This window comes from Petaurus breviceps, unplaced genomic scaffold, assembly GCF_028583685.1.
Source record: "Petaurus breviceps papuanus isolate PSGF00001 unplaced genomic scaffold, PetGlider_PUasm1.0 176, whole genome shotgun sequence".
NCBI classification, from domain to species: Eukaryota; Metazoa; Chordata; class Mammalia; order Diprotodontia; family Petauridae; genus Petaurus; species Petaurus breviceps.
This window is the reverse complement of record NW_027185771.1, coordinates 8,902,142-8,929,760: the sequence shown is the minus strand read 5'-3', so window position 1 is coordinate 8,929,760 and position 27,619 is coordinate 8,902,142. Positions and strand designations below refer to the sequence as shown.

Sequence of the window (27,619 nt, the reverse complement as noted above, 5' to 3'; positions counted from 1 at the left end):
TATTTTATACACTGTCTGGGTGAGAACTTAGCTTTGTTCCTCATAAGAAGTTAAATCTAAGGTTTAGCGGAAAACAAATGTTGCTCAGAGGTACCTTAGCACAAACTTATAGATCTCTGACTGTTTGAGACTGTTTGAGATTGCCAGAAAGACTTCTGGATAAGTAGACATATGATTCTATTAAGAATCTTCAATATCCATGGCAAACTATTCCATAGTTAATATATGTAAGTCTTCAGTCATTATGGTAATTAGTTCTACAAAGGCTTTTGGACCATACTTGCTAATGCATTAATATGGCGAATTCTGAGTGAGGAAATTCCTTATACCAATGAAGATATGGTAGAGGCTATGCAACTAAGCATTACAGAGTTATTTAGTTTAGCACTTAGATGTTAAGTAACTTGTCCATGGTCAAACAGTCAATACATGTCAGAGGCTGACTCTTACGTTGGCTCTTAAGGCATTATGACATGCTGTCTCTTGGCATTATTAATAATATTTTAAATTCAAAATCTAATTATTTTAGATTGGCAAGCACTAAGTCTGTTTATGCAAAATGTTTTGGATTTACTGATTCATTAATAGATCCCCATTCTTTCTTTCTTTTTTTTGCCATTTTTTTTGGAGGGGCAATTGAAGTTAAGTGACTTGCCCAAGGTCACACAGCTAGTAAGTGTTAAGTGTATGAGGTCGGATTTGAACTCAGGTCCTCATGACTCCAGGGCTGGTGCTCTATTCATTGTGCCACCTAGCTGCCCCTATTGCCATTCTTTCTAATGCTCTCCCATCACGGTGATAAAAAAAGGACAAATTTTTATTTTACTTCACTATCATGGAATTTTTTTTTTTCCTCTTAGAATCCATCTATTTTTCTAAAGCAAAGTGAATTAAGACTATATTTGGCTGTGGCACATATTGTATTGAATTAGTCTTAGAAACTTATACAACAAAATGTTTTCTATCAACAAATCCTTTAACCCTTATCGCTCTAAATCTGTGCTCCTATGATTTCTAAACTCAGAGTAGGTGGCTAGGAAAAAAGTTTTCAAAGTTATAGTGACCTCAGATTAGAGTAGAGGCCCACCATCTTTTTTTTCCCCATCCATATAATTAGACAATAGTATTAGTTACCTCTTTTTCCAAGAATTGGCTTTTATTAGTTTCTCTTTACAACAAAAACCTATATTTTTTTCCTTTCTACCTTATACTTATTCCCTTTTAACTACTTCATTACCCAATCAATGTAAGTAACATCATTCTGGTCTAATGCAAGAGAAGACAACTATTCTAGATGATGATAATGGGTTGTAGGATAAACATTCATTTTGGCTATTACAGCTTAGGGGCTCAGCCAAACTGTCTAGTAAGCTGTTAATTGCTGGGAACTAACTTTTTGTGGGGAGAGTTAATATGAATTAATAAACAGAGTACTGAACCTAGAGCCAGGAAGACCTAAGTTCAAATCTCTTTTCTGATTAATTAACAGTAATTAATTATTGTTACATATCGTTATATATAAACTATATGTATATTGTTATATATAAATGATAAATATAATTAACTACAATATAATAAATAATGCAATAAATAACTAATTGATTAAATATTAATCAACAATAATTAACTAATTAACAATATGACCATAGTCAGAGTCACTTAAGCTTCCTAGGCCTCAGTTTAGTCACCTGTAAAAAGGGGATGATAATAATAACATTTGTGGTACCCACATTACATCACTGTTATAAAGTTAAAATGAGCTAATACATGAAAAGTGCTCTGCAGACTTCAAAACACTATATATCAACAATTACTATTTTGTTTTCTCTATTTCCCAAAGTCTAGACCATATTTTTCTAGTTTAGTAATAGGTGGTGTAGGACAGAATAGCAAACATCCCTAAAGAGAGAATTTTTAGAGCACTGAGAATGTATTATCTATCAGATTTATGGATAAGAATTTGTGAATAAATGAGATAGAGAGCATTGTGGGATATTTTAAAATTGATTAATTTTGATTACATTAAATTAAAAAAGTTTTTTTTTAAACAAATAAAACCAATGTATCCAAGATTACAAGGAAAGCAGAAAATTGGGGGGAAATTTTATGGATAATTTCTCAGATAAAGGCCTCATATCTCAAATATATAGAGAATTGAGTCAAATTTATAATAATGTGAGTCATTCTCCAATTGATAAATAATCAAAGGCTATGAATAGGAAGTTTTTGGACACAGAAATCAAAGCTATATATAGTCATACAAAAAAATACTCTAAATCATTACTAATTAGAGAAATGCAAATTAAAACAGCTCTGAGGTATACCATTTCACACTATCAGACTGGCTAAAATGATAGAAGGGAAAAATGACAAATGTAGGAGGTATGTGGAAAAATGAGAAACCAATAGTTGGTGAAATTGTGAACTACTTAACCATTTTGGACAGCAATTTGGAATTATGCCCAAAGAATTACAAAACTATGTATTCACCCTTTGACCCAGCAATACCACTATTAGGTCTGTTTCTCGAAGTGATTGTGGAAAAAGGAAAAAGAAACTATTATGTACTAAAATAATTATAGCAGCTCTCTTTGTAGTGTCAAAGAACTAGAAATTGAGGGGATGCCCATGAATAGGGGAATGGCTGACTGAGTTGTGGTATATGATTGTGATGGAATACTATTGTGACCTAAGAAATGACCAGCAGGTTGATGTTAGAAAAACATGGAAAGACTTGCATGAAACAATGCAGTGTGAACAAGTAGAACCAAGAGAACATTAAATACAGTTAACAGCAATATTGAAGAATTCAAACAGCAATATTTGAAGAGTAACTGTGAATGAGCTATTCTGAGTAATATGAACATTAAAATAAACTACAAAGGAAAAGGCTATCCACCTCCAGAGAAAGAATTGATATGTGAAAGTATGTATTGCAATGGTTCCTCATCTCTAATGTGGCCATCTCTAATGCAGGGTTGGCAGAGGGGGAGGAAATAAATTTGGAACTCAAAATGTAACAAAAAAAATATAAGAAAGGGAAAATTGCTATTCTCCTTCCCAAGCTACATTATTACCCTTGTATCTCTGTTATGTAGACATTTATAATGTGAAGCATCAATAAGCATATTCTTCTTCTCTAGCAATACCCTAAGTAGACATACATAGGTCACAAAGCTGACTGTAACTGTTGGAACTGAGAGTTCTAACTATGTAATTAAAAAAAATTTTTTTAAACTATGTAATCTTAAATAAGTCACAGAATTTCTGTGACTCTATAAAAATGGTGTAACTACATTGATAAACTTCACAGCTATTACATGACAAGGGATCAGGGTTCTTTATAAACTGGTAGTCACTGCTAAAAAAAAAACTTAAAAGCAGAAAAGATTGGTTTTTAGCTTCCTTAGATGATTAGGGAGATAGGTAATTAGATCTATTACTATTCTGAGACTCATTAAGACTAGTATCAGGATCCAAAGGATATGAACAAAAAGTTCTCCAAAAAAAAATCACAAACTATTTACAATAATGTCAAACAATGCTCCAAATCACTAATAATAAGAGAATGCAAATCAAACTAACTCACATTTCACCTCACAAACAGCAAACTGGCAAAGATGACAAAAAGGTGGGAATATACACAGGGGTTGTGAGAAGATGTACACTAATATACTCCATCTGGTAGAGCTGTGAATTGTACCAACTATTCTGGAAAGCAATTTGGAATTAGAAGAAAGTTATTAAAATGGTCATATTCTGTGATCCAGAGATCCACTGGTGGGAAAGATAATATTGATCAAAGTTTTCCAAATAAATGAAACTTTCCCAGATGAACATAAAACTTTATTTAAAGTCTTATTTTTATCAATACTCTTTGTTTTTACATCATCTTTGCTTCCTACTCTATCACTCCCCAACCTCTATTTAGCAAGCTCATTCAAAGTAACCAAAGATTAAAAAAAAGAAAAAAGCAGTTAAGCAAAATGCATCAACCATTTCTGTAAATATATGCAATATATTGATCACACACATAGACCTCTGCAACTATTTTCTGTGGTCATTTTTAGATAATATAATTATATAACATTCAGTTCCCTTCTTTTTCTCTTTCCATTTAGATAGCTGTAGATATCCCTTATCTAGGCTGCCTATCTCACGTTAGTTATCTTATTCTTCTCTGAAATGTTCTTATGTTCCTATAATACAGGAATGTTCCATTACATTAATATATCACAATTTATTTAGCCAGGCCCCCCAATTGATAGGAATCTACTTTATTTTCAGTTTTTGTTTTTTGTTTTTTTTTGGTTACCACAAAAGTGCTGTTTGATGAATATTCTGTTGTATATGGAATCTTTCTGGCTTTGACCGCTTTAGGGTTAGATGTCTAGCAGTGGAATCTATGGGTTAAAGGGTAGGACTATTTCTATAGTTTTTCATAAAATAGTTCAAGCTGCTTTCCAAAATGGCTACATCTATAGCTTCACCAAGAGTGTATTAGCGTATCTGTCTTTCTCTGGTCCCTACAACACTCACATTGCAGTCAATTTTGCAATCTGATGACCATGCCATCTTTAAAAAGTATATGGAAATATAATTTAACCTTTTCTTGATGACTTTGAGATTTTGAACATCTATTACTATACTTTGCTATACTGAATTAATCATCACCTTTCTTTAACACAGTAGTTTCTTGCTCAAGAAGGGTTTAGGTATGAAAACAGCAGCTTCCCACACACTGGCCTATCATAGGAAGGTCAGTCATTCATACATGGCTTAAAAGATCAGAGAAACTAGACAAACTGTTGAAAACCTTTCCTCTAACCTACCTTTCTGTGAATTATGGAACTCTGATGAATTGTAGATATCCTTTATCTAGGCTGCTTATCTCACTTTCCATTAGAAGAAGTTTTGCATCTATGCAAATCTGCCTAAATCTATTCATTTTGAATAGAGTTCTTGAAGACCAATGTCTGAAAGACTTTAAAATTGTTTCATCTCTACCAAGAGAGAACTACAGCATCTCCTCTTTTCGAAGAAAGGCTTACCAAGCACAGTATGTGTGTAGGGGTGTGGTGAGGATGGACGTAAGAAGGGGAATGAGACTTTATACAGTGTTTCCTATGGGCCAGCCACTATGCTAGGCTCATCACAAATATTATCTCATTTGATTACCTCCCAACATGGATTCCAGATTGGTTAAAACGGCTGATGAAAGTATAGCATCTATGGTGAAAATTGTTCAGGGTATTAGATGACCCTGAAAATGTCCAGAGCTAGCAACCTGATAGAATAGAGAGCAATACCTACTGGAGAATAAGCACAGAGCAATGCTCAGTGGAGGGTAGGTCAGGCAAAGAGAAGCAAGTAGATATTAGGAGAAGAGACAGGCAGCTCTGCAGGCTCAAACGTGTAGGCTGATCCTCCATACACATCCCTTCACATGTTTCTCAGGTGTGGATATCCCTCATGATATGCAAATGCATATAATATAATTGTGAGAGAGTAAGTACAAGGCTTACTGGGGAGGAGCTACCATTAGGGAGAAGATATTCTATGGTGATTTTAGTTACATTGCCATTTAATACAAATGCTTTTGTTTTGATCCGAGTGTGTCATCCTATTGACTGATTAAAAAGTAAATCACATCAGCAGGAGATAATGAGCCACGGTTTGGAGAGAATTCTGATCCATAAAATAATTAGAATTTGGGGTAGCTTAACTGGGGGCCCAGAATGTAGGAGGGTGCATGAGATACACACTAAAATAAAACTGTTTCACTGGTAATCTTTGTGAAGTAAAAAAAATATCTTTTTTGATATTTTTTATCTATATCTTTTTGAACAAAGGAGAATTTAAAACCTTACCTCAAAGGAACATTCAACATTTCTTTCATTTTTCTTATGCGGAAATCCCTTCAGTTCTATCTTTTCAACATTCACTGGAAAAGAAAAAAAAATCCTGAAATTAAACTGATGAATAAAATAATTTTATTAAACTACCTTGTTTTCAGCAATTTTCAAAAGAAGGCTGAAAGTGATTAATAAGTTACTTTATGTTGTTCACATTCATTTCCAGTTATGTCCAACTCTTCGTGACCCCATTTGGGGTTTTCTTAGCAAAGATATTGGAGTGGTTTACTGTTTCCTTCTCCAGCTCATTTTATAGATGGGGAAACTGAGGCAAACAGGTTAAGTGAGTTGCCCAGAGTCACATAGCTAGTAAGTGTCTGAGACCCGATTCGAATTCAGGAAGAGGAGTCTTTGTGATTTGAGGTCCAATGTTCTATCCACTATACCACTTAGCCATTTCAGTAAGTTACTTAGAAGCACCTATCCTACAACTTTTGAACATTATTGAATTAAGGACTGTAAGTGGAGAGAAGAAGATAGATAAAATACCAAGTATTATAAAATATACAGACAAAGCATTGGTAAGAGTGAATTGTGGTAGGGTTGCTAGGTGGAGCAGTGAATAGAGCACCAGCCCTGGAGTCAGGAGAACCTGGGTTCAAGTCTGGCCTCAGACACTTAACACAAAAACTAGCCATGTGACCTTGGGCAAGTCATTTAACCCCCCCCCCCCCAAAAGAGTGAATTGTGAATAGAATGGGAAAAAAAAGATAAAGTAGCACCTTTGAAGCAATATGAAAATTTAAGTGTGAATTTTAAAATCACTAATCCAGTAATGTATATCCAGGCAAATAAAGGTCTAGTTCTCAATAGACCAAAAATGTGGAAAATAATAGCATCTTTACTGGAAGAAGCAGTAACAAGGACAAGATTCTACCTGCAAAAAGCCAAACAGGGGTTAAATATTGCATTTATAATACAAAGAAGCAAAAAGCTATAGTTTTTAAAATAATTTTTCAAGAACATACAAATGAAAACAACCTACTCCTATCACTTCTCCTAAGCCCATGAGTAACATAAACATTGCAGAACTACTTATAGAAGACATTTGTTCCATGAGGGCCTTACCTGCTACTTTTCTAGTTCTATACACAATGAAGTTTACAAAACAGTTCTCCTTAGTATGTACTCTATAGTGCAGCTCCACTGACCTTCTTGAGGTTCCTCACACATGGGATTCTGTCTCTCAGCTGTGAAATTTTGCATGGGCTATCCATCCCCCATCTCCCATGTATATCCTTCTTCTTATCTCAGCCTCACAGAATCTTTTATTTTCTTCAAGACTCAGCTCAAGTCCCACCTTCTAAATGAAGCCTTCCCTGCTAATTCTCTTCCCTATAGGGATTTGAATTTATTGAGTACCCATTTATATCTGCATATTTTCTCCCATAGGGAAACTCCTGAGGAACAAAAACTACACCATTTTTGTCTTGGTACCCTCAGGAACTAAACAGTCAGCCAGTTAACAAGCATTTATTAAGTGCTGACTATGTATTGTGCCAGGAACTGTTTAAAGGTAGAAACATGGTCCCTCCTCTCATGGAGCTCATATTCTAATGGGGGAGACTACACGTAAACAGAAGATACAATATATAATGTAAATCAAAGTAATCTCAGAGGGAAGAGGGGAAAGTGTCAACAGGAAAGGTCTCTTGAAGAACGTAGAATCTGAGTTGAGTCTTAAAGGAAGCCAGGGATGCCAGGAGGCAGAGGGGAGAAAGGAGAACTTTTCATTCTGGGCATGAAATGAAAAGGCAGGGTATCAGAAGTTAAGATTGTCTTGTGTGAAGAACAGCAAGGTCAGTGTTGCTGAAATTCAGAATATGCAGTGCTTGGCACATACTAGAAGTTTAATAAATACTTATTGATTACTAAATGTGTGGAAACTTAGGTAATTTTTTTTTACACATACAACATTGTGGAAACCTAGCTAAAAATGTAAATGTTATCATTAACACCACAGACTTGTATTAAATTTAGATATCCTCCTAATCAAACCAATGCTTTAACTCACTGGTCAGTAAAAGAAAAGGTCACTTAAAACCTAAATAGACATGGCCAAATTTAGAGGAAAAAATTTTTGTTTAAGTTTGTTGATGATAAACTAGAAGCAAATGATGATAACTGTGTAAATGAACAAGTCCACACAGCCAGCAAGTGTCAGAGATCTATCTGAACTCAAGTCTTCTGGCCCCAAGTCCAGTGATCGACCCACTATACCATCCAGTTGCCTCTAGACTACTGACTTGTTAAGCAAAAAACAAAATCAATACCAAATTAGAATAAAACCAAGATATTGCAAATGATTTTGGTAGCTGCCTGATTCCCCTCCTCCCCCCCAAAATAAGTTTTGATACTTTAGTATTTATACAACAGTCATTTCTGGGGAAAAAGAAACACAGCCAAATTATCATGCTCATTCCTCTGGACTGAACTATGCTCTATGTAACAAAAAAAAGGATAAAAATAAAAAACATTCAATACAGTGACCACATTTGACAATATATACAATATTCTCCAGTAGTCCCTACATTTCTGGCATCAGAAATGCTCTACTTTTGTTCTAGGACCTTCACTGTTTTTCAGTTCCTTAGAGTACTACTAATGTTTGGTGATATTTTAAATTTACATTTCATATACTGTTCTTTTGGTTCTATTTATTTCAATATTTCTCTTTTTACTACACAACGACAGTCAATTACATTCAAACACCACAAGTTTTTTCAGCCAACCCCCATCCCCAACTGAGAGGCATCTGCTTTGCTTCCAGTTCTTTACAGAGAATCCTGCCATGGATATTTTGGTAGATGCTGGACCTCTGTCTGAGGTATAGGAATAATAGCCGAGATCACTGGATCACATGAATGAATGGTTTAGGCACTTTCTTCATACAATTACAAAATTATATTCTGAATAGTTTGGATCAATTCAGAGTTCCACCACAATATAAACGATCCTACACATGGCCTCTCAACCACCTGACTATTCCCATTTGTTGGTGATCTTTGCCAATGTGCAGGGCAAGAAGTGAAACCTCAGCTATTTTAACTTGCATGACTCTTACTCTTAATAATTTAGAATATATTTTCAAATGGTCATTTAGAAACTGCAATTTACCCTTTGAAAACCCATTTGCTGGGAAATGGTTCCAGGTGGATATATATGCACATAGAAAGATAAAAAGACAGAAAATTCCCTATATTTTGTTTATTAGACTTATCAGTGCTATATGAAAGACTCTTCCCATGTACATGCTGCAATTTCTCTTATTCTATCTTCATTAATTCTGTTTTAAAGTTTTTTTTTTTAATTAGGTAATTGAAATTGTCTGTTTTTTTCTTTTATGATCTCCTTTCCCCCTTGTTTGGTAAGAACTCTCCCCCTGGCTATAGTTATGGAACGTACTTCCCTCAATCTCTCCCAATTAAAAAAAATGATATGACCCTTTAGATTCAGATTGAAAATCCATTTTGATCTTACTGTGGTGTATGCTATTAATATGGTTTTCTAAACTTAATTTCTACCAAACTACTTTCCGGTTTTCCCAGAAGTTCTTATCAAAAAAGGATTCCTCCTGGTAATTCATATTCATGTGTTTATCAAACATAGACACATTTTTGATGGTATTTGTTTCTTGCTTTGCTATATCATTCTACTGATGTACTTTTTAATTTTTTTAACCCAAACTGAATAATTTTCATAACTCTTTTATGACAGTCTTAAGTCTCATAATCCTATTCTTCCTTTATCTGATTAAAATGAGCTATAGTAATACTAAAAAACAGATATAAGAACAAACATCAACATGAGACTATCACAATATTCTAAAGCATTTTAACTATTTTAAATCAATAGCAACGAGGCACTAAAAGAAGCTAGACAATGCCTCAGCCATTTGATCTCCTTGCCAAGCAGAAATTTATAAAAGACAAGATCAACAGCATTTAGAAGACAAATTTGTACTGTGAAATTTTAGAATGAGAGCAAGATCAAGAATTTACTAAGAGCCTACACATGGAGAGCACTGTGCTAAACTTATGCTACAAAAATTATCGCATTTGATTCCCATAACAACTCCGTGACAAGTGCTATTATTATCCTATTTTATAGTTAAGGAAACTAAGTTAAACAGAGGTTAAATTACTTGCCCAGGGTTAAAAAGCCAGTTTTGAGCCATGTGGGAAAGGATTTGCAATGCTGCCTTACAAAACTGCAAAAAGCAATAGTGAGAAAAACTAGTTTACAGAAGACTTTACAAAAAGATCCAACTCAGCCAGATCATCTCTAGGACATCTCAAGATGAAACTGGAAGGAGGAACACATTCTTCTCTCCATTAATGAAAGCAGAGTTACCACATTTGGACTCTAACATCAGAGCTCCCAATCAGCTGCATGAGAAAGGAGAAAAAGATGTAAAGAAGAGAAAGAAGAGAACAACAGCTGAACTAGACCAAGAAGGTTTAAGCTGTGGTATCAAGAGATGGATTCTCAAAGTATCTGAAAGAAAGGAGAATACCAAATGGTTGGGAGGAAATTATTTATCATGGCCTAAAACAGACAACTGAGAAAATTTAACCCCAATCTGACCTAAATACTTACTTCCTCATCTCTATGAGAATAAATCTATCTATCTATTGAGGGTGCTGTCAATGAAGGTTTGAAATGGTAGAATGACAGGGACTACTCCCCTCCACAAACTCCTCCAAACAGAACAAAAATTCATCAGACCAAATCCAAAAAAGTCACAGTGAGTCATTTTTCCAGCCCAGCTCAGCATAGGGAGATAGACAGGGAAGTCTGCAGATACTGAGTTGGCCTGGGAGAGGCTATGTACCAGTGCAAGGAGATATGCCAGATATACATACACAAGGGAACTGCAACAGTATAGGTACCAACTGACAACTTTGTCATCCACAACTTAGTTTTGGGTCATACATCCAGGAAGGGGAACTATTTGTAGAACTGGGCATTCTCAGAGGAAGGTTCTGTGCAGTTTGCTAAGAAAGTTTGTTCAGAAGGCAGCAGCAGCAGAGGTATGGCTCAGACTCCAAGTGTTGAGCAGGATCTCCTTTTCTAGAATCAGCCCAGCCCAAGGGAGCTATCCCAGACCTAAAGGTAGCCTACATGCTGTTGAGCCAACAGACCTTTCCAGCTGGCTGATGGGGTTGAGTCCAGCAGAATCTGTTCTTATTCAGACCCAAACCAAAGTCAGGAACTTGGAGATCTTAGACTAGAGAAGCAGCAATCATACTTTGCTCTGGATCAGACTACTTGTGAAGCACTGAAAGCTTGTAAATCCTCAGCCTGTCCCTGAGATCCTGGAATATCTAACACTCAAATCCCCAATAAAATAACAATAGGACCAGCCCAGACCTTTCCTCTAGAAGTGAGGCTGAGCCTAGCCTTAACATAAAGTCTAAAGTCAGAAGCAGACTACAGAAATGGATAAACAGAAAAACAATCCCACCATAATGAGCTATTATAGTGGCAGGGACACTGAAGACACAAACACAGAAGAAAACAATGACTGCAAAACTTCTACAAGCAATGCCTCAGGAAAAAACCACAGCTTGGGAACAAACTCAACTACAATTATTGGAAGAGAAGAAGCAAGAGTTAAAAAAAGGTTTTTATAAATGGAATGAGACTGCTTGAGGAAAAAATTGGAAAAGGAATGGCATGGGCTATGGAACAAAGAATTACAGCTTGGCACCAGAGATACAAAACCTTGCCCAAATGACAAAGTCCCTGAAGATTATAATGGACCAAATTAAAGCCAATGACTTCATGAGGCAACAAAAAATGTTAAAACAAAGTTAAAAGACTGAAAAAGTAGAAGAAAATGTAAGGTATTTATGGTAAAAAACAAAAACAAAAACCCAACTGACCTGGAAAACAGATTGAGGAGAAACAATTTTAATTATCTAAATGCCATGACCAAAACAAAACAAGGAAAAAAAACAACAAAAAGAATAGACATCACATTTCAAGAAATCTTAGAAACAGGCAAAATAGAAATAAAAAGAATTCATCAGAAAGAAACCCCCAAATGGAAACTTTCCTAGGCAAAATCCAGAGCTTTCAGATCAAAGAAAAAATACTGCAAGCTGCAAGAAAAAGAAAGAATTCAAGGACTGAGAAGCCATAGTCCAGATCACAAATGATTTGGCAGAAATCACTATGAAGAAGTGGAGAACTTGGATATGATCTAGAAGGCAAAGTATATGAGCTTATAATCAAGAATAATTTACCAGCAAAACTTAGCATAATGCTATAGTAAGGGTGAAAATGGATCTTTAATGAAATAGAGGACCTTCCATGCATTCCTGATAAAAAGAGCTGTGGAACAATTCTGAAATAGAAACATTGGCGCAAAGAGAAACATAGAAAGGCAAATATGGGTGAACAATGATAAAGAACATATCAAAGATAAATTGCTTACAAATATGGGGAAATGATACATGTGTCATCTCTGATCGCTAACATCATCAGAGGATACAGAAGGAATCCAATCAGACAAGGTCCAAGAGTGTTTTTTCTTGGTTGCCTTTTTTTGGGGGAGGGCAATTGGGGTTAAGTGACTTGCCCAAGGTCACACAGCTAGTAAGTGTTAAGTGTCTGAGGCCGGATTTGAATTCAGGTCCTCCTGACTCAAGGGCCGTTGCTCTATTCACTGTGCCATCTAGCTGCCCCCCAAGAATGGTTTTATTATGTCTTGATGGTCTTAGGAAAAGCACGAAGAGGGGGAAAAGGAATACATGGCTAGGGGCAGGGGAGTGGAGAGATAAAAGAAAGGAAGGTTAGGGAAAATTATGTTAAAAAATGAAGATGTACAAATTGACATCTATAGAATCAAGAAGAAGGGAATGGGAGAGAAATGGCTGACACTTGAACTTCATTCTTATCTGAACTGGTCAAAATAAGGAAGACACACAGAGTTGGGTACAAAAATACATTTCATTCAACAAAAGAAATGGGGAAAGGAGAGAAAAGAGGAGGAAGAATTAGAGGGAGGGTAGAATTCTAAGAAAAATAAATTCTAAGGCTATACAAAAATATTTATAATTCTTTTTGAGGAGGCAAAGAATGGGAATCTAAGGGAGTGCCCATAAACTGATGAATGGATAAACATATTATAGAAATGTAATGGAAAACTACTGTGCTGATCTCTTTAACAGCATAATCCTCCAAAGAGGATTCCAGAGAACTAAAGATAAAAAACATGTTACACACATTTGAAGAGTTTGTATTTCAACTCAGTTTAATCAATGTATAAAGAACATTAAATATAGATGATTAAAAGCATATTTTCTTTGTTAAAATAAAAACATTCCAAAATACATAAGCTTATTTCAGAAATTTAAACACTTTTAAATAGCAATTAAACATGATACTTAATTTCAAACTAGTTAAGAACAAACACTAGGCATACAATTCAATTATATATAGAGTCACAGAATATTAAAGTTGGAAGGACCCCTAGAGGTCATGGAGACCAACCTTCATTTTAAAGCTGAAAACACAGACCTAGACAGATGAAGTAACTCAACAAAGGTCACACAGCTAGTTAGTGTGATGACTAAAACCATTAGTGGGAGAATGGGGACTAGAATTAAGTTCACTTGGAAGACAAATATATTTCACAAAGTATCATAAATAACATAGCTTTATGTTCCTTTCAAATTAAATAGTGTCTATGAATGCTGTTTAAAGATATTAAATAATGATCCTATAACATCTATTCCTATAGCAACACTCATATGAATTATAGGAGAAGAAATGCTTGAGGTTTAACAGATGAGAACAAAGTTTTATGGGAAGAGAGGAAAGGGTGGTTCCATTTAATAGTTAAATTTATTAACCACTAATAATCCTTTTAGCTTGGCATACATATATGTATACACACAGTAATTATATTTTAATACATCACTGAATTAAAGGTATAATTCTACATCCCCTTCCCTCAACTCACTGAAGTTATATCAGATTAAGTATGTACTTTTGAGAACCCTGAAATCAAAATGTAGAAAGTTCTGTTTTACAAGGCAATCACTTCTACATTTCCATTTAAGTGAAATTACTCAATGTTTTTTATTTTACTTCAGATTAATTCTGTCAGTAAACAATAAGTTTTTTTGTTTTTCAAAATCAGCTTTCAAAAAATCCCTAACCACAATACAATCACTCTCATCTATATCCTTTAACTTTCTTAAACAGTACAACATAAAAGCCCAAGAAGAGAATAATGCAGTCAGCATTTTTACTGGCCACAAAAATACCACATGTCTACCTATGTGTTCCAGGGCTCCATAATATCAGGGTTTATGAAAACACAAACACACACACACACACACACACAAAACCTCTCCATCTGGACTCAAAGTGGGAAGTGACTCATATCTTGACAGGAAAATGTGAAAAACAGATGGATATTATTCAGCTGTTTTCAAAGAAAAAAGGCTTTCATGCTGCAGGACTTAAATGTTTGTGAGACCTTTTCAAAATCTTCAGACCAATCTACAGTGTGCTTTGTATTAGAGCTCAATAAAACAGCATAGTTTAATCTACAGTCAGCTGCTTCTTTTGTCTTTTTATTGCTGAAACAGATTTGCACTAAATTATTAAGAAGGGCTTTGTATCAGGCACAGTATAGTTCTTTCCAGGCATTATTATCAAGCCTTGAAATGGCCATGCTACTATGTAGGCTAAGTTGCCTTTCTCTGTCAGAGGCAGAATTTTTTTTTTTTGCTTTTTGGAGGGCAATTGGAGTTAAGTGACTTGCCCAAGGTCACATGGCTAGTTTTTGTGTTAAGTGTCTGAGGCTGGATTTAAACTCAGGTCTGCCTGACTCCAGGGCCGGTGCTCTATTCACTGCGCCATCTAGCCACACCAGTGGCAGAAATTTTAAGCTCTGTGATACAGTTGCAAGAAAATGCATGACACCATTCTGAAGTCTACCTCAACAGAAATGCAGCTTGTTATTCCCCTAGATGAAGAGAATCCATATATTCTATTTACTTCTCAGTATGGTGACTGGAGGTTGAAAATGTTACAGGTCAACTCCAAACTTCACCTTCACACTCTTTTCATTAGGAATAGTGAGTGTGAGATTGGATGATTATCATCAAAAACACTGCTGTCAGAGATTACAGGATAGCATCAAGAGGAAAGATCAAGAAAAGGGAATGGAATTACAGGTAAGTGCTATATCAGTCAGCAGAATCAGGCAGTGAGAAAATAAAAACATTTGAAAACCATCAAGCAAAAATCCTTTCTCCTTTTCCCTTTTCCTACACAAAAAGTGTTACAAGAAATTTCCAAATATGTCTCCCTATGTATTTCAGAGGGTCTAAAAGTCAGTGTTGGCTTCAATAAAATCTATTATCTGCAACTAATCAATGCTGCTTCCTCATTTTTTTTCTTTTTGGAGGGCAATTGGGGTTAAATGACTTGCCCAACATCACAAGGCTAGTTTTTGTGTTAAGTGTCTGAGGCTGGATTTGAACTCAGGTCCTCCTGACTCCAGGGCCAGCGCTCTATTTACTGCGCCACCTAGCCAACCCACTTTCTCTTTTTTTTTTTTTTTTTTTTGGTAACTGAATCAATACACAATAAAGTAAAGCACAGTTGTATTCCTGAGAGTAGAAGGAAAGGAGGCTGGAAGTGAAGGGGGTGGGAGAGACTCTTAGTAAAAAGGAAACTAGAGCACATTTCTAATGTTAAGTGCTGGTATCAACAAGGTATGACTTTGGAAAAATTAAAACCTGTTGTTCTAATCTGTCTTGCAAAGATAGAAAGGTGTGATAAGAAGACATTCAGAGAAGTATTTTTTCAAAGTATTAAGTGGTATGCAAATTCTGAGCACTATTATTATTTTTAGTTCCACATCACTGGAACAGAAGTGAACAATAAACCTTACTACACTCCACATTTATATAATGCTTTTGTGTTTATGTGGAATAAGGTAAACATTATTATCCTCATTTTATAAATCAACAAACTGAAGATTAGGCTTAAACCAAGATCTTTTGATTCTTAAATCTTGTGTTCTTTCCCCTAGACCAAAATAAATGGGGTGAGAGTGGTGGTGGAAGGGACCCAACTATTATGGTCACAACCATGGACAAAGTATTTGACTCAACTAATCTGCAACCCAAGCACTTTATCTTTGATTTTGAAGGTGATTTCTCAACACATTTCACTCAAAAAATTATTTAAGGGGATGTGGTTGGACATGCTTCTTTATTATTGTTTGGACTGTTAAAGATGTAACAAGAGTTAGCAACTCACAAATACCACAACCTAAAATTAGTTCCAGGTGGTGAACAACAGCAATAGGCATGATCTCCTCTACTTGGATGTGTGGCTGGTCCTGGAAATTTCTTGCATGACACTAACCAGGACATGTGAAAACATCACTCCTGTCCTAAGATCCCATTCTCAACTATGAAATTCTGCTTCAAAAAGATATACGGGATCATCTCTCCCCAGAGAGCCACCTCTTCAATACATATATTTTTAAAAACTGTATTATGTGCAATATTTCACACCTGTGGATCCCCCAAAATCTGCAAAGGAGTAGGAATTAGTGCAATAGCATGAAGTGTCTTTTGGTATCTCTTCTTTGAGACCAAGACTGTTCTTTATATTATTGCATTCATTTTCAATTATTTCTTTGTTGTCCTTTCCATTTGCATTATAGTCACTGGTTATATAGTTTCATAGCTTGGCTTGTTTCACTCTGCATCAGATCGTGTAAGATTTCATGTGATTCTCTGTACTGTATGTGCATAATTTCTTAGTGATTTGGAACATTTTTTCATATGCTTATAGATATCTTTAATTTCGTCCTCTGAAAACTTCCTGTTCATATCCTTTGACCATTTGGTAACTGGGGAATGACGTATTCTTACAGATTTGACTCAATTCTCTGTATATTTTAGAAATGAGTCCTTTATCAGAGACATAGGTTGTAAAAATTCTTTCCCAATTTCCCACTTCCTCTTAATCTTGGTTACATTGGCTTTGTTTGTACAGAAGCTTTTCAATTTAATGTAATCAAAATTATCCATTTTGTATTTTATAATGCTCTCTAATTCTCGTTTGGTCATAAAGTCTTCCCCTCTCCACAAATCTGACAGGTAAACTATTCCTTGCTTTCCGAGGTTGCTTACAGTATCAGCCTTTATACCTAGATCATGTGCATCATTTTTAAAGAAAAATAATATTCCATTATATTTATATACCACAATTTAGCCATTCCTGAATCAGTAAGCTTGTACATTGTTTCCAGTTCTTTGCTCCCACAAAAATTGCTTCTAATAAATACTTTGCGGCATTCAAAGTCTTTCTTTTCTTATGTATGTCTTGCAGTGGTATCTCTGGGTCAAAGGGGATAAATATCAAATGGACATTTCTAAGGGAAAAAATATATAATATCCTCCTTTAGGACCAACTGGGCTCTGCTGGTCATAGTTGACTTCCTGTGGCTGAACGGTTACCCATCACTGTTCTCTATTACAAGCTTTTAAAAACAAAAGATATATTTAACTTGTGTATAATTTAAAGAAAATAAAATACTGATTTTGTGAGTTTTTTTTTAGGAAGAAAGTTGATTTTTTAAAGCACTGTTCAATAAAATACTAGGTTTCATAGTAAATAATAAACTGTACAGTTATATTGATTTTGATCTAATCACAGATGTGTTTTGTTAAAAGTTGTTCTAAATGGGGGGAAGGAGAGGGAGGGGAGAAAATTTGAAACTCAAGGGATTGTGGAACTGAATCTTATAAACTAAAAGTAAACAAACAAATTAATAAAGACAAAAAAAATAAAAGTTGTTCTAAATGAGAATTTTTTTTCTTTTTCTGAGAGACATAGAGAAAGAGACTATCATTCTTCCTTAAAGGTTGACCTGGATGAGTACTTTAAATGAGAAATAAAACATAAGTAGTAGTAAGAATCCTTTTGCAAAATTACTGAGTACAAAGGAAAGTCACAAAAAGCAAACTTTTAAGTACAAAGTTATGGAGGTTTTAAAAAAGACTCAGAATCTTCTCTGAAATACCATTTGAAATAGGCTTCAAGGAGTTTAGCAGTGGGGTTTAACATGAATAAACTGCACTACTCCAAATACTGTACTGTAGCCTACAAAATTAGACTTTCTTATTTTTTAAAAGTATATTACTAGATTAGAATCCATATTCAATCAAATGAAAGTACAAAACTCATTCCAAAACCAACATAAATAAATTTTAGGTTGACATTTTGAATTATCAGCTGCACTACTCCTGTCCAATACTGTAATTAAGAAATGACTGTAAATGGAATCATCTAGTATTACTTTTTTTAAAAGAGAAAAAAATATCTATTAGTCTATATCTCTCCTCCCTTTCCTAAACTCCTTGGGAAAAAGCCTACAATCTGCGCTTTCACTTCCTCTCTACCCAGAAACTTCTGACCTCATCATTCAACTGAAACTGCTCTCTCCAAGATAACCAGTGATCCTTTAATTGTCAAATTGATTAGTATTTTTTTCCTAAGTCTGAGTCTCTTATATCTCTCTGCAACATTTGATACTGTCAATAATCTTTTCCTTGTGCATTCCTGGTTCATGCTAATGATTCCCAGACCTAAACATTCAGCCTTAATCTCAGCTAAGATATAGTCCCCACATCCCCACTTTACTCTTGGACATCTGGACCCGGATGTTTTTGTTAGGCATCTCAAACTAAGCATGCCCAAAACAGAGCTCATCATCTTTTTTCTCTAAGCCTTCCTCTCTTCTGAACTTCCTTACGGCACTATGGAACATTTCAGAGCACCATCATCCTCCCTTTCACTAGGCTCACAATCTCTGTGTCATTCTTGACCCTATATACCCAATCTATTGCTAAATCTTGTTTTCTACCTTCCTCCTGGATCACTGCACTGTGGCAGAGGGACTTTCACAGCTCAAAGAAACCAGGAGCTATACCATAGATGGATAGATCATAGTAGGGAGTTATGACAAAAGGTGATCCACTGAAGGAAATGGCAAACCACTCCAGTATCTGTGCCAAGAAAAACCCATGGGCAGTATTTAAATGGTAATAGATATGACACTGGAAGATTAGCTCCTCAGGTCAAAAGGTGTCTAATACGTTACTGGAGAAGGGCAGAGTACAACTACAAGTGGCTCCAGAAAGAATGAAGTGGCTGGGCCAAAGCTGAAAGGAAGTTCAACTGTAGATCTTTCTAGTGACAAGAAGACAGATGCTATAAAGATCAATACCGCATAGAATCTAAGATCTATGGCCCAAGGTAAGTTGAATGTGGTCAAACAGGAGATGTAAAGTTTAAACAGTACCATCTTGGGTGTTAGTGAACTTAAATGGATGGGAATGGGTGAATTTAATTCAGGTAATCACTATATACACTACTGTAGGCAAGAATCCCTTGGAAGAAATGGAGTAACCCTCATAGTCAATAAAAGGGTGAGAAAAATAGTACTGGGGATATAATTTCAAAAATGACAGAATGACAGCTGTTCAAATTCATCACAGTAACACAAGTCTATGCTCTGAAGGCCTAAGTTGGTCATTTCTATGAAGACCTATGACATCATCTACAAATAATACCAAAAAACATTAACACTCATCATAAGGGATGGGAATGCTAAAGTAGGAAATCAAAAACAATTGGAAGAACAAGCAAGTATGGCTTTGAAGTACAAAGTGAAGCAGAGCAGAGACTAAATATAACTCTCTGGTCACAGCAAACTCTTTTTCAACAACCCCAAAGAACACATGGACATCATTTGATGATCAATATTAAAATCAGATTGATTATTTACTTTGCAGTCAAAGGTGGAGAAGTTCTACAGAGTCAGTTAAAACAAGACCTGGAGCTGACTGAGGCTCAGATAATTAACTTTGTATCACAAAATTTAGACTTAACACAGTGAGTAAGAGCACTGGCTCCAGTGTCGGGATGACCTGGATCAAATCTGGGCTCAGATACTTAGCACCACACTCAGAAACAACTGGCCAGTAACCTTGAGCAAGTTACTTAACCCCTATTGCTTTAAAAAAAAATTTAGACTTAAAACTCAAAAAAGTATGGAAAACCATCAGACCAAATAGGTATGACCTAAATAACATCCCTTATGAATACAAAGTAGAGGTGATGAACAGATTTATGGGATTAGAACTGATAGAGTGCCTGAAGCACTATGGACAGTTTCACAATACTGTGCAGGTGGTGGTTGTTCTTTGTCCTTCATTTTCAAGGAAGACCTTGGCATTAGGAAGGTGATGCCATGACTTGCAAGTGAATTGGATTTTAGGGCTGTGAAAAGTCAGAAGCCTCACTTTCTTCTCCGGAGCCATCTGGATCCAGTAGAATGATATAAATCAGGAGAACTGGAGATGGCCCTGAGTTGTACATGAGGCAGCAACAAAAAACATCCCAAAGAAAGAAAGCAAGAAAGCAAAATGGCTATCTGATGAGGCTTTACAAGTAGCTGAGGAAAGAAGTAAAGTGAAAGGGAAAAAGATATACTCAACTGAAGGCAGAATTCCAGAAACTAGCTAGGAGAGATAAGCTTTCTTAAATAAGCAAGGCAAAGAAATAGAAGAAAATAGAATAGTTAAGACAAAAGGTATCTTTTCAAGAAAATTAGAACTATCAAGGGAAACTTTAATGCAAAAATGGGCATGATAAAAGACAAAAATGGTAGGGACTTAAACACAAATAAAAGAGATTAAGTGCTGCACTCAATAATGCAGGAAATGTGGAAAACTCAATAGGAATCACTGGATTGGAAAAGATCAGTTTGCATTCCAATCCTAAAGAAGGACAATGTCAAACAATGTTCAAATTACTGAATGACTGCACCCATTTCACATGCCAGCAAGGTTTTGCTTAAGATTCTACAAGCTAGGCTTCAGCAATATGTGAACCATGAAAAACCAAAAGAGCAAGCTAGTTTCTTAAGAAATAGAGGAACTAGAGAACAAACTGCCAACAGTTGCTGGATTATGGAGAAAGTCAAGGAGATCCAGAAAAATACCTACTTCTGCTTCATTAACTACACTAAAGCTTTTAACTGTGCTGGATCACAACAAAATATGCTAAGTCCTCAAAGAGATGGGAGTACTAGATCATCTTACTTGTAACCTGAGGAACCTCTGTGTGGGCCAAGAAGCAAACAGAACCAAACACAGAACAACTGATTGGTTAAGATTGGAAAAGGATTATGACAAGGCTGCATATTGTCATCTTATTTAACTTATATGCAGAGTATACCATGCAAAATGCCAGGCTGGATGAATTGAGAATTACCATCAACCTCAGATATGCAGACAACACCACTCTGATGACAGAAAGTGAAGAATTAAGTAGTCTCTTGATGAGGGTGAAAAAGTGTAAAAGTTGGCTTGAAGCTTAACATTAAAAAAACCCAAGATAACCAAATCTGGTGCTATTACTTCCTGGTAAATAGAGAGAAGAATTGGAAAGTGTCAGATTTCATATCCTTGGGCCCAAAGATCACTGCAGATGGTGAGTGCAGCCATGAAATTAAGAGATGTTTGCTCCTTGGAAGGAAAGTTATGGCAAATCTGGACAGTATACTAAAAAGTAGAGACATCACCTTACTGACAAAGGTCTGTATAGGTCTGTATAGTCATTGTTAAAAGTTATGGTTTTTCCAGTATGGCTGTGAGAGCTGGACTATAAAGAAAGCTGAGCGCTACAGAATCAATGCTTTTGAATTGTGTTACTGAAGAAGACTTTAAAGCATCCCTTGAACAGCAAGGAGATCAAATGAGTCAATACTTAAAGATATTAATTCAGATTATTCACTGAGAGGTCAAATATTGAAGCTGAAGCTTTAATACTCTGGCTACATAATGAAAAGACAAGACTCACTGGAGAGGACCTCGATGTTGGGAAAGATCTGAAGGAGAAGGGGATGACAGGATGAGATGGACAGAGAGCATCATGGAAGCAACTAACATGAGCTTGGACAGACTTTGGGAGAGAATGGAAGATGGAAAAGCTTGGCGTGCTATGGTCCATGAGGTTGCAAATGTTAGACATGACTGAACACAACCTCCCTAACATCTCTTGTACACAACCTCTTCTTTCTACTCATACAGCCACAGTCTTAGCTTAGCTCAAGCCCTTATCACCTCTCTTACATGGACTACTGTAATGGTTTTCTCACTGATCTCCCTGCCTCAAGCTTCTAACTCTAATCTATTGTCCACTCAGCCGTCATAGGGATTTTTCTAACGCATAGGTTTGATCATGTCACCCTCCTAATCAATGACCTCATTATTATCTCTAGGATCAAGAATAAAGTCCTCTGACATTTAAATTTTCTGATACCACAGTCATCCCTACCTTTCCATTCTTCTTAAACCTTACGCTTCCTTCCATGTACTTTACAATCCTGCTACAAGGGCCTACTTGCAATTCCTCAAAACAATACTCTCTGTCCGCTTAACTCCCATACCTCATTTTTTTTGGCCTCCTTCAAGATTTATGCAGGAGACATTTCCTGGTCTTCCTAGTTGATAATGCCTCCCCCCTTCATATTACTATCATCTACTCTGTGTTTATCTTGTATGTACCTAGCTATTTACACACTGTCTCCCTTATTACAATATGAGAAGTGCCTGGCCCATGGTAAATGTATAACAAATGCTTATTTACTGACTGACATGTGTACTAACTCAACTATGTTGGCTAGCAAGAAGTTAAGCTAGAACTTTAGTCGGAGCACCCTTAGCTTCTGTAAACTTTAAATAAAATGGGATTTAAAGAAAACATTCTTTGTCCATAATTACTTTGAATATGCAATTCTGATCATTCTAGAAAAATAAATCTCTAAGTTATGATTGTGAATAAGGTGTTATGTTTCCAATTTTTCTTTATTTTAAGTTTATGCATTTCAGTACCTACTTTGTAGTCCATAAATTAATCCTATCAACCATAATATACCCAATGTGGTTCTGAATATAGACATTTTAATTCCAATTCCTTTATTTGATATCTATGTAACTACAAGTAAAATGCAAATTACAACTTAACTCCTCACCTCTGAGACCAAGTTTCCTCATCTGTTGATTTGCCTGTATTCTTTTAAATAAGTTTCTCTGGAAACACCCTGAAATTTATATTTCTAAATCCCCAAATCCAGTACACTTAACAAAGGGAAGGAAATAAACACTTATTAAGTGACTACTGTGTGCCAGGCACTGTGCTGAGCCCTTTACAAATATTATCTCATTTGATCTTCACAACATCTCTGTGAGGTAAGTCCTATTATTATCCCCATATCAGAGTTAAGAAATTGAGGCAGGCAAAGGTTAAGTGACTTGCCCAGGTTTACATAGCTAAGCGTCTTAGGTCAGATTTCAATGTGGGTGTTCCTGATTCCAGCACTCTATCCACTGTGTCACCTAGGTGCCTCTACAAAGAACAATACAATTAATAGGATGAAAAAGCACTTAATAAGCACTTACTATATGCCAGGTACTACATATTAAAGTGCTAGGGATACAAAATACAAAAGAAAGACAAGAAAATGCAAAGTTCACCTGCTCGTATCTCATAAATGTCACACTCAAGCAAATTCTGTTCTCTGATTTCCATTATAATCATGAATGAGTAATGTTCCATATCCATTAGAAGCATAAGCAATCTGCCAAATTTTGATTAACCATCTAGTTAACATTAGGAAAAAGGATGGGAAAAGTTACATAATACTTTTCAAAGAGCAAAAATAAACATAACATATAACTTCCATCCTAGGTCCCAAATTTAATCTTTTTTTTTGCTTGCAACTATTATGACTTTATCTATTCTTAAAAATAATACATCAAACCATGCAATTCAACTACACAGTTTTAATGTTTCTTTGCGTCCAGTTTTCAACATTGTTGGAAGCATATACATTACTCTGTCAGTGTGATCACAAATAAAGCAGCTTTTGGGGGCCAACATGGCCTAGCTTGAAGACTATCAAGTGATGAAACACTCAAGCACCAAGATCAGAGAACAGACTGTAAAACATCAATGCTAAGTAATCCTTATAGCTTCGAAAGAATAATTCTAATATTTTAGAATGGAAATAAAATACAACAGGAAGACAATACAACCAGCCTTGAATTCATTTCAATAAAATTTTATCAGACTCCTACAATGTATAAGTGCTGGGAATAAACGGATATAAAACAGACCTTGATTTAAAGGAGAGAGACTTGGACATACATAACGATATAATATGAGAGAGTGATAAATGCAAAAGAGCAGCTCAGATAATGCAATGAGAAAAGAGAGACCCCTTTCACACTAGGGGATCAGAAAAGGATTCATTCACAATATTAGGGGTTCGAAACTATCTTTCAAACAGCTTCGAAAGTGATTTTCCTTAAATACAGGTCTGGCCATGTCAGTGCCCTGCTCAATAAATTTCACTGGCTTCTTGTTGCCTCTGGTATACAATATAAAATCCTTTGTTTGGCTTTAAAAGCCAAAAAAAAAAAAAAACCTTTAAAACCTTTGCAACTTGGCCTCATCTTATCTTTCCAGCTTCATTGTATATTCTCCCCTTCCTGGACAGGAAAATCCAGGCAAACTGGCCTTCTCTCTGTTACTCCCATATTTCTCACTCCATTTCCCATCTCTGTGTCTTTTCCCGAACCTTTTCCTTTGTAATGTACTCCCTTCTTTACCTCTGCCTCGGAGAATCCTACCTTGTCTTTATTCCATAAAATCATTTCCTACAAGAGAATGCAAGCTCCTTGCGAGGGAGGCATTGTTTTATGTGATGGCTGTTGCTCTCTATTGCTTGTCATTTAATAGAAGCTTGCTGACTGATGGATCAAACCATATTTCAAGTACTATTATCAGGTCTGGGCCTAGAGGTGGAAACATTCATCTTTGTGAGGTGAAATCCAGCCTCAGACACTTACTAGCACTGTGACCATAAGCAAATCACTTTAACCCTGTTTTCCTCAGTTTCCTCATCTGTAAAATGAGAGGGAGAAGGAAATGGCAAACTACTCCATTATCTATGCCAAGAAAACCCCAAAGGGGTCTCCAAGAGTCTGGGGGCAGCTAGGTGATGCAATGAATAGAGCACTGGGCTTGGAATCAGAAGACTTGTCTTCATAAGTTCAAAGCTGACCTCAGATCCTTACTAGCTGTGTGACACTGGGAAAGTCATTTCAATTTCACTGTTTACCTTGGGCTGGAGAAGGAAATGGCAAACCACTCCAGTAGTGCTGCCAAGAAAACTCCAAATGGCATCACGAAGAGTTGAACACAACTGAAAAATGCCTGAATAAATCAGGTCTGGGCAATAATTTTAGAAAGACTGTTTATAAGTTAGACAGTGTCCAGCACGACCAAGATGACTCAAGGCCTCAAGATCAGACATACAAGAATGAGTTGAAGAAAATGGAAATGTTGAACCTGTAGAAGACTTAGGGGTTAGGTGGTAGATAGTAACTGTCTTCAAGTACTGGAAAGATTATTATGTGTAAACAGGACTGGGACAGTTCTGTTTAGTCCCAGAAGGTATAACTAGAAGCCATATGTGGCAATTTCAGCTCCATGTACAGAAAAACTTCCTGACCATCAATGGTATCCATAAATGTAAAGGGCTGCCAGTTGTCCTAGGAGCAGTGGGATGTCCCTCACTAGAGGTTGTCATGCAAAGACTGGTCAACAATGTGTTTGGTGCGTTAATAGAGGAACTTCTTGATCAAATATAGTTTCTAACTCTTTTAACAGTAAAAATTCCTGAGCTTTGATGAGAGTTGGTAGGGCATATCACTAATAGGTAATTTCCCTCCCAAACTAAAAATTGCAGAAAAATAAGCATGTGAATAGACAACAACCAATATGGAAATCTATTTATCTGTTTATTAGGTATGGTTTTGAGACAAGTGGGATAATGCCTGGACCTTTGAATTAATTGATACAGGGAACTTCTGAATAAAAAAATACCTCTGTGACAAGTCCCCTTCTCTGCAACTCACAGTCTTAAAGAGTGGCCTTGTGCACTGAGAGGTTAAGTTTCTCTGTTGAATCAGTCAGTATGTTTCAGAGGTGTGCCATGGACCCATGTTTTTCTGATTCCAAGACCAATTCTTTACCTGCTAGGCTATTAAATTTCACTTTGAGAGAAAATTTAATCAAAATGACAACAACCAATTTTCAGCATCTATTAAATTTATCATTCAACAAATTAAAGATTAAAATATCTATGCTTTATGTAAATTAAGTTAAATAAAAGATTATTTGATGATATCCAAAATACTCAGTCATTTCAATTGAATAAACATTCAATAAGTAGCTACTATGAACTCTATGTCAGGTCCTAGGGACCATTTATTTTTCATCTTTATAGATGAAAAGGTACAACATACTACCCTCCCCTTAAAAAGCTTACATTTCTGGGGGGGGGGTGGTGGGGGAATTAGAGATACTTTAAAAATACTTCAGAGTGAAAATGTATTCTTTTGTCATGTTGAATGATTAATTTATTTAAAGGAACTAAAGAAATGGATAAAATGCAATTATATATTCATCTTAATTGTGGAGATGACTCTAGGCAAACAAGAGAATTATTAGGAACAAGATAGCTGTTCTTAACTACATTAAAATAAAAATATACAAAAAACCCCAGTTAATATGGCAAATAAAAACTTGGGTATTTCTTAAAAATTTACAAAGGTAAGGCATAGTCTACAATGGATAAAGGATCCAAGGTAAGTAAAAGGACATTCTCAAAGTAGAAAACACAAATGATTAAGTAATGACTTGGAAAAATGCTTACCCTCACTGAATTTCCAACTTAGTCCCCTAAGATAGGCAAAAATGATTAAGAAAAATGAAGCTAGTGGAGTTGTGGAGAAAGAAATACACTTACTTTGGAGATCAATCTGGTACTATGAAGTAAAGGCTAAAAAACTAATCAGAGCCCTTGACCGAAATATATGCTGATACCCTTTGACCCAGCAATACCACTTCTAGGGTTATGTCCCAAAGAGATTAGAGAAGTGGGAGGAGGACCCATATGTACAAAAATATTTATAGCAGCTCTTTTTGTGGTGGCAAAAAACTTGAATTCAAGGGGATGCCCATCAATTGGGGAATGGCTGAACAAGCTGTGGTATATAAATGTAATGGAATACTACTGTCCTATAAGAAATGAGGAGTAGACGGACTTCATAATAACCTGGAGAGACTTATATAAACTGATGCTGAGTGAGAAGAGCAGAACCAGGAGAAATCTGTACATAATCACAGAAACAACATGACAACTAACTTCAATAGACTGGGCTCCTCTCAGCAATGCAAGGTTATAAAGACAACTCCAAAAGAGATATCTATATCCAGATAAAGAGATGTAGAGTCTGAATGCAGACTGAAACAAACTACTTGCTGTTTCTTGTTTTGTTTCCTCTTTCCCACTGATCATTCCATCAGTTATAATCCTTCTTTACAACCTGACTAATGATTAATGTGAAGATATTTGTAGATCCTATATTTGAATGCATGCTGCCATGATGGGGAGGAGGATAGAAAGGTGGAAAAATTTGAAACTCAAGGGACTGTGGAACTGAATATTATAAACTAAAAGTAAATAAACAAATCAATTAAAAAAAAGAAATATATGCTGAATTGTTATCAAAATCAACATA

At 35.7% G+C, this 27,619-nt stretch overlaps 1 protein-coding gene across 2 annotated transcripts in view; it reads right to left on the bottom strand.

Moving 5' to 3' along the window:
- ZCCHC14 (zinc finger CCHC-type containing 14) overlaps positions 1-27,619 on the bottom strand; it is a 122,102-nt gene that overhangs the window by 41,391 nt on the left and 53,092 nt on the right. For both annotated transcript variants that reach the window (XM_069085597.1, XM_069085596.1), the window contains exon 3: positions 5,871-5,944. In XM_069085597.1, the coding sequence (XP_068941698.1) occupies positions 5,871-5,944 (74 nt within the window). The remainder of the gene's footprint in view (positions 1-5,870; positions 5,945-27,619) is intronic.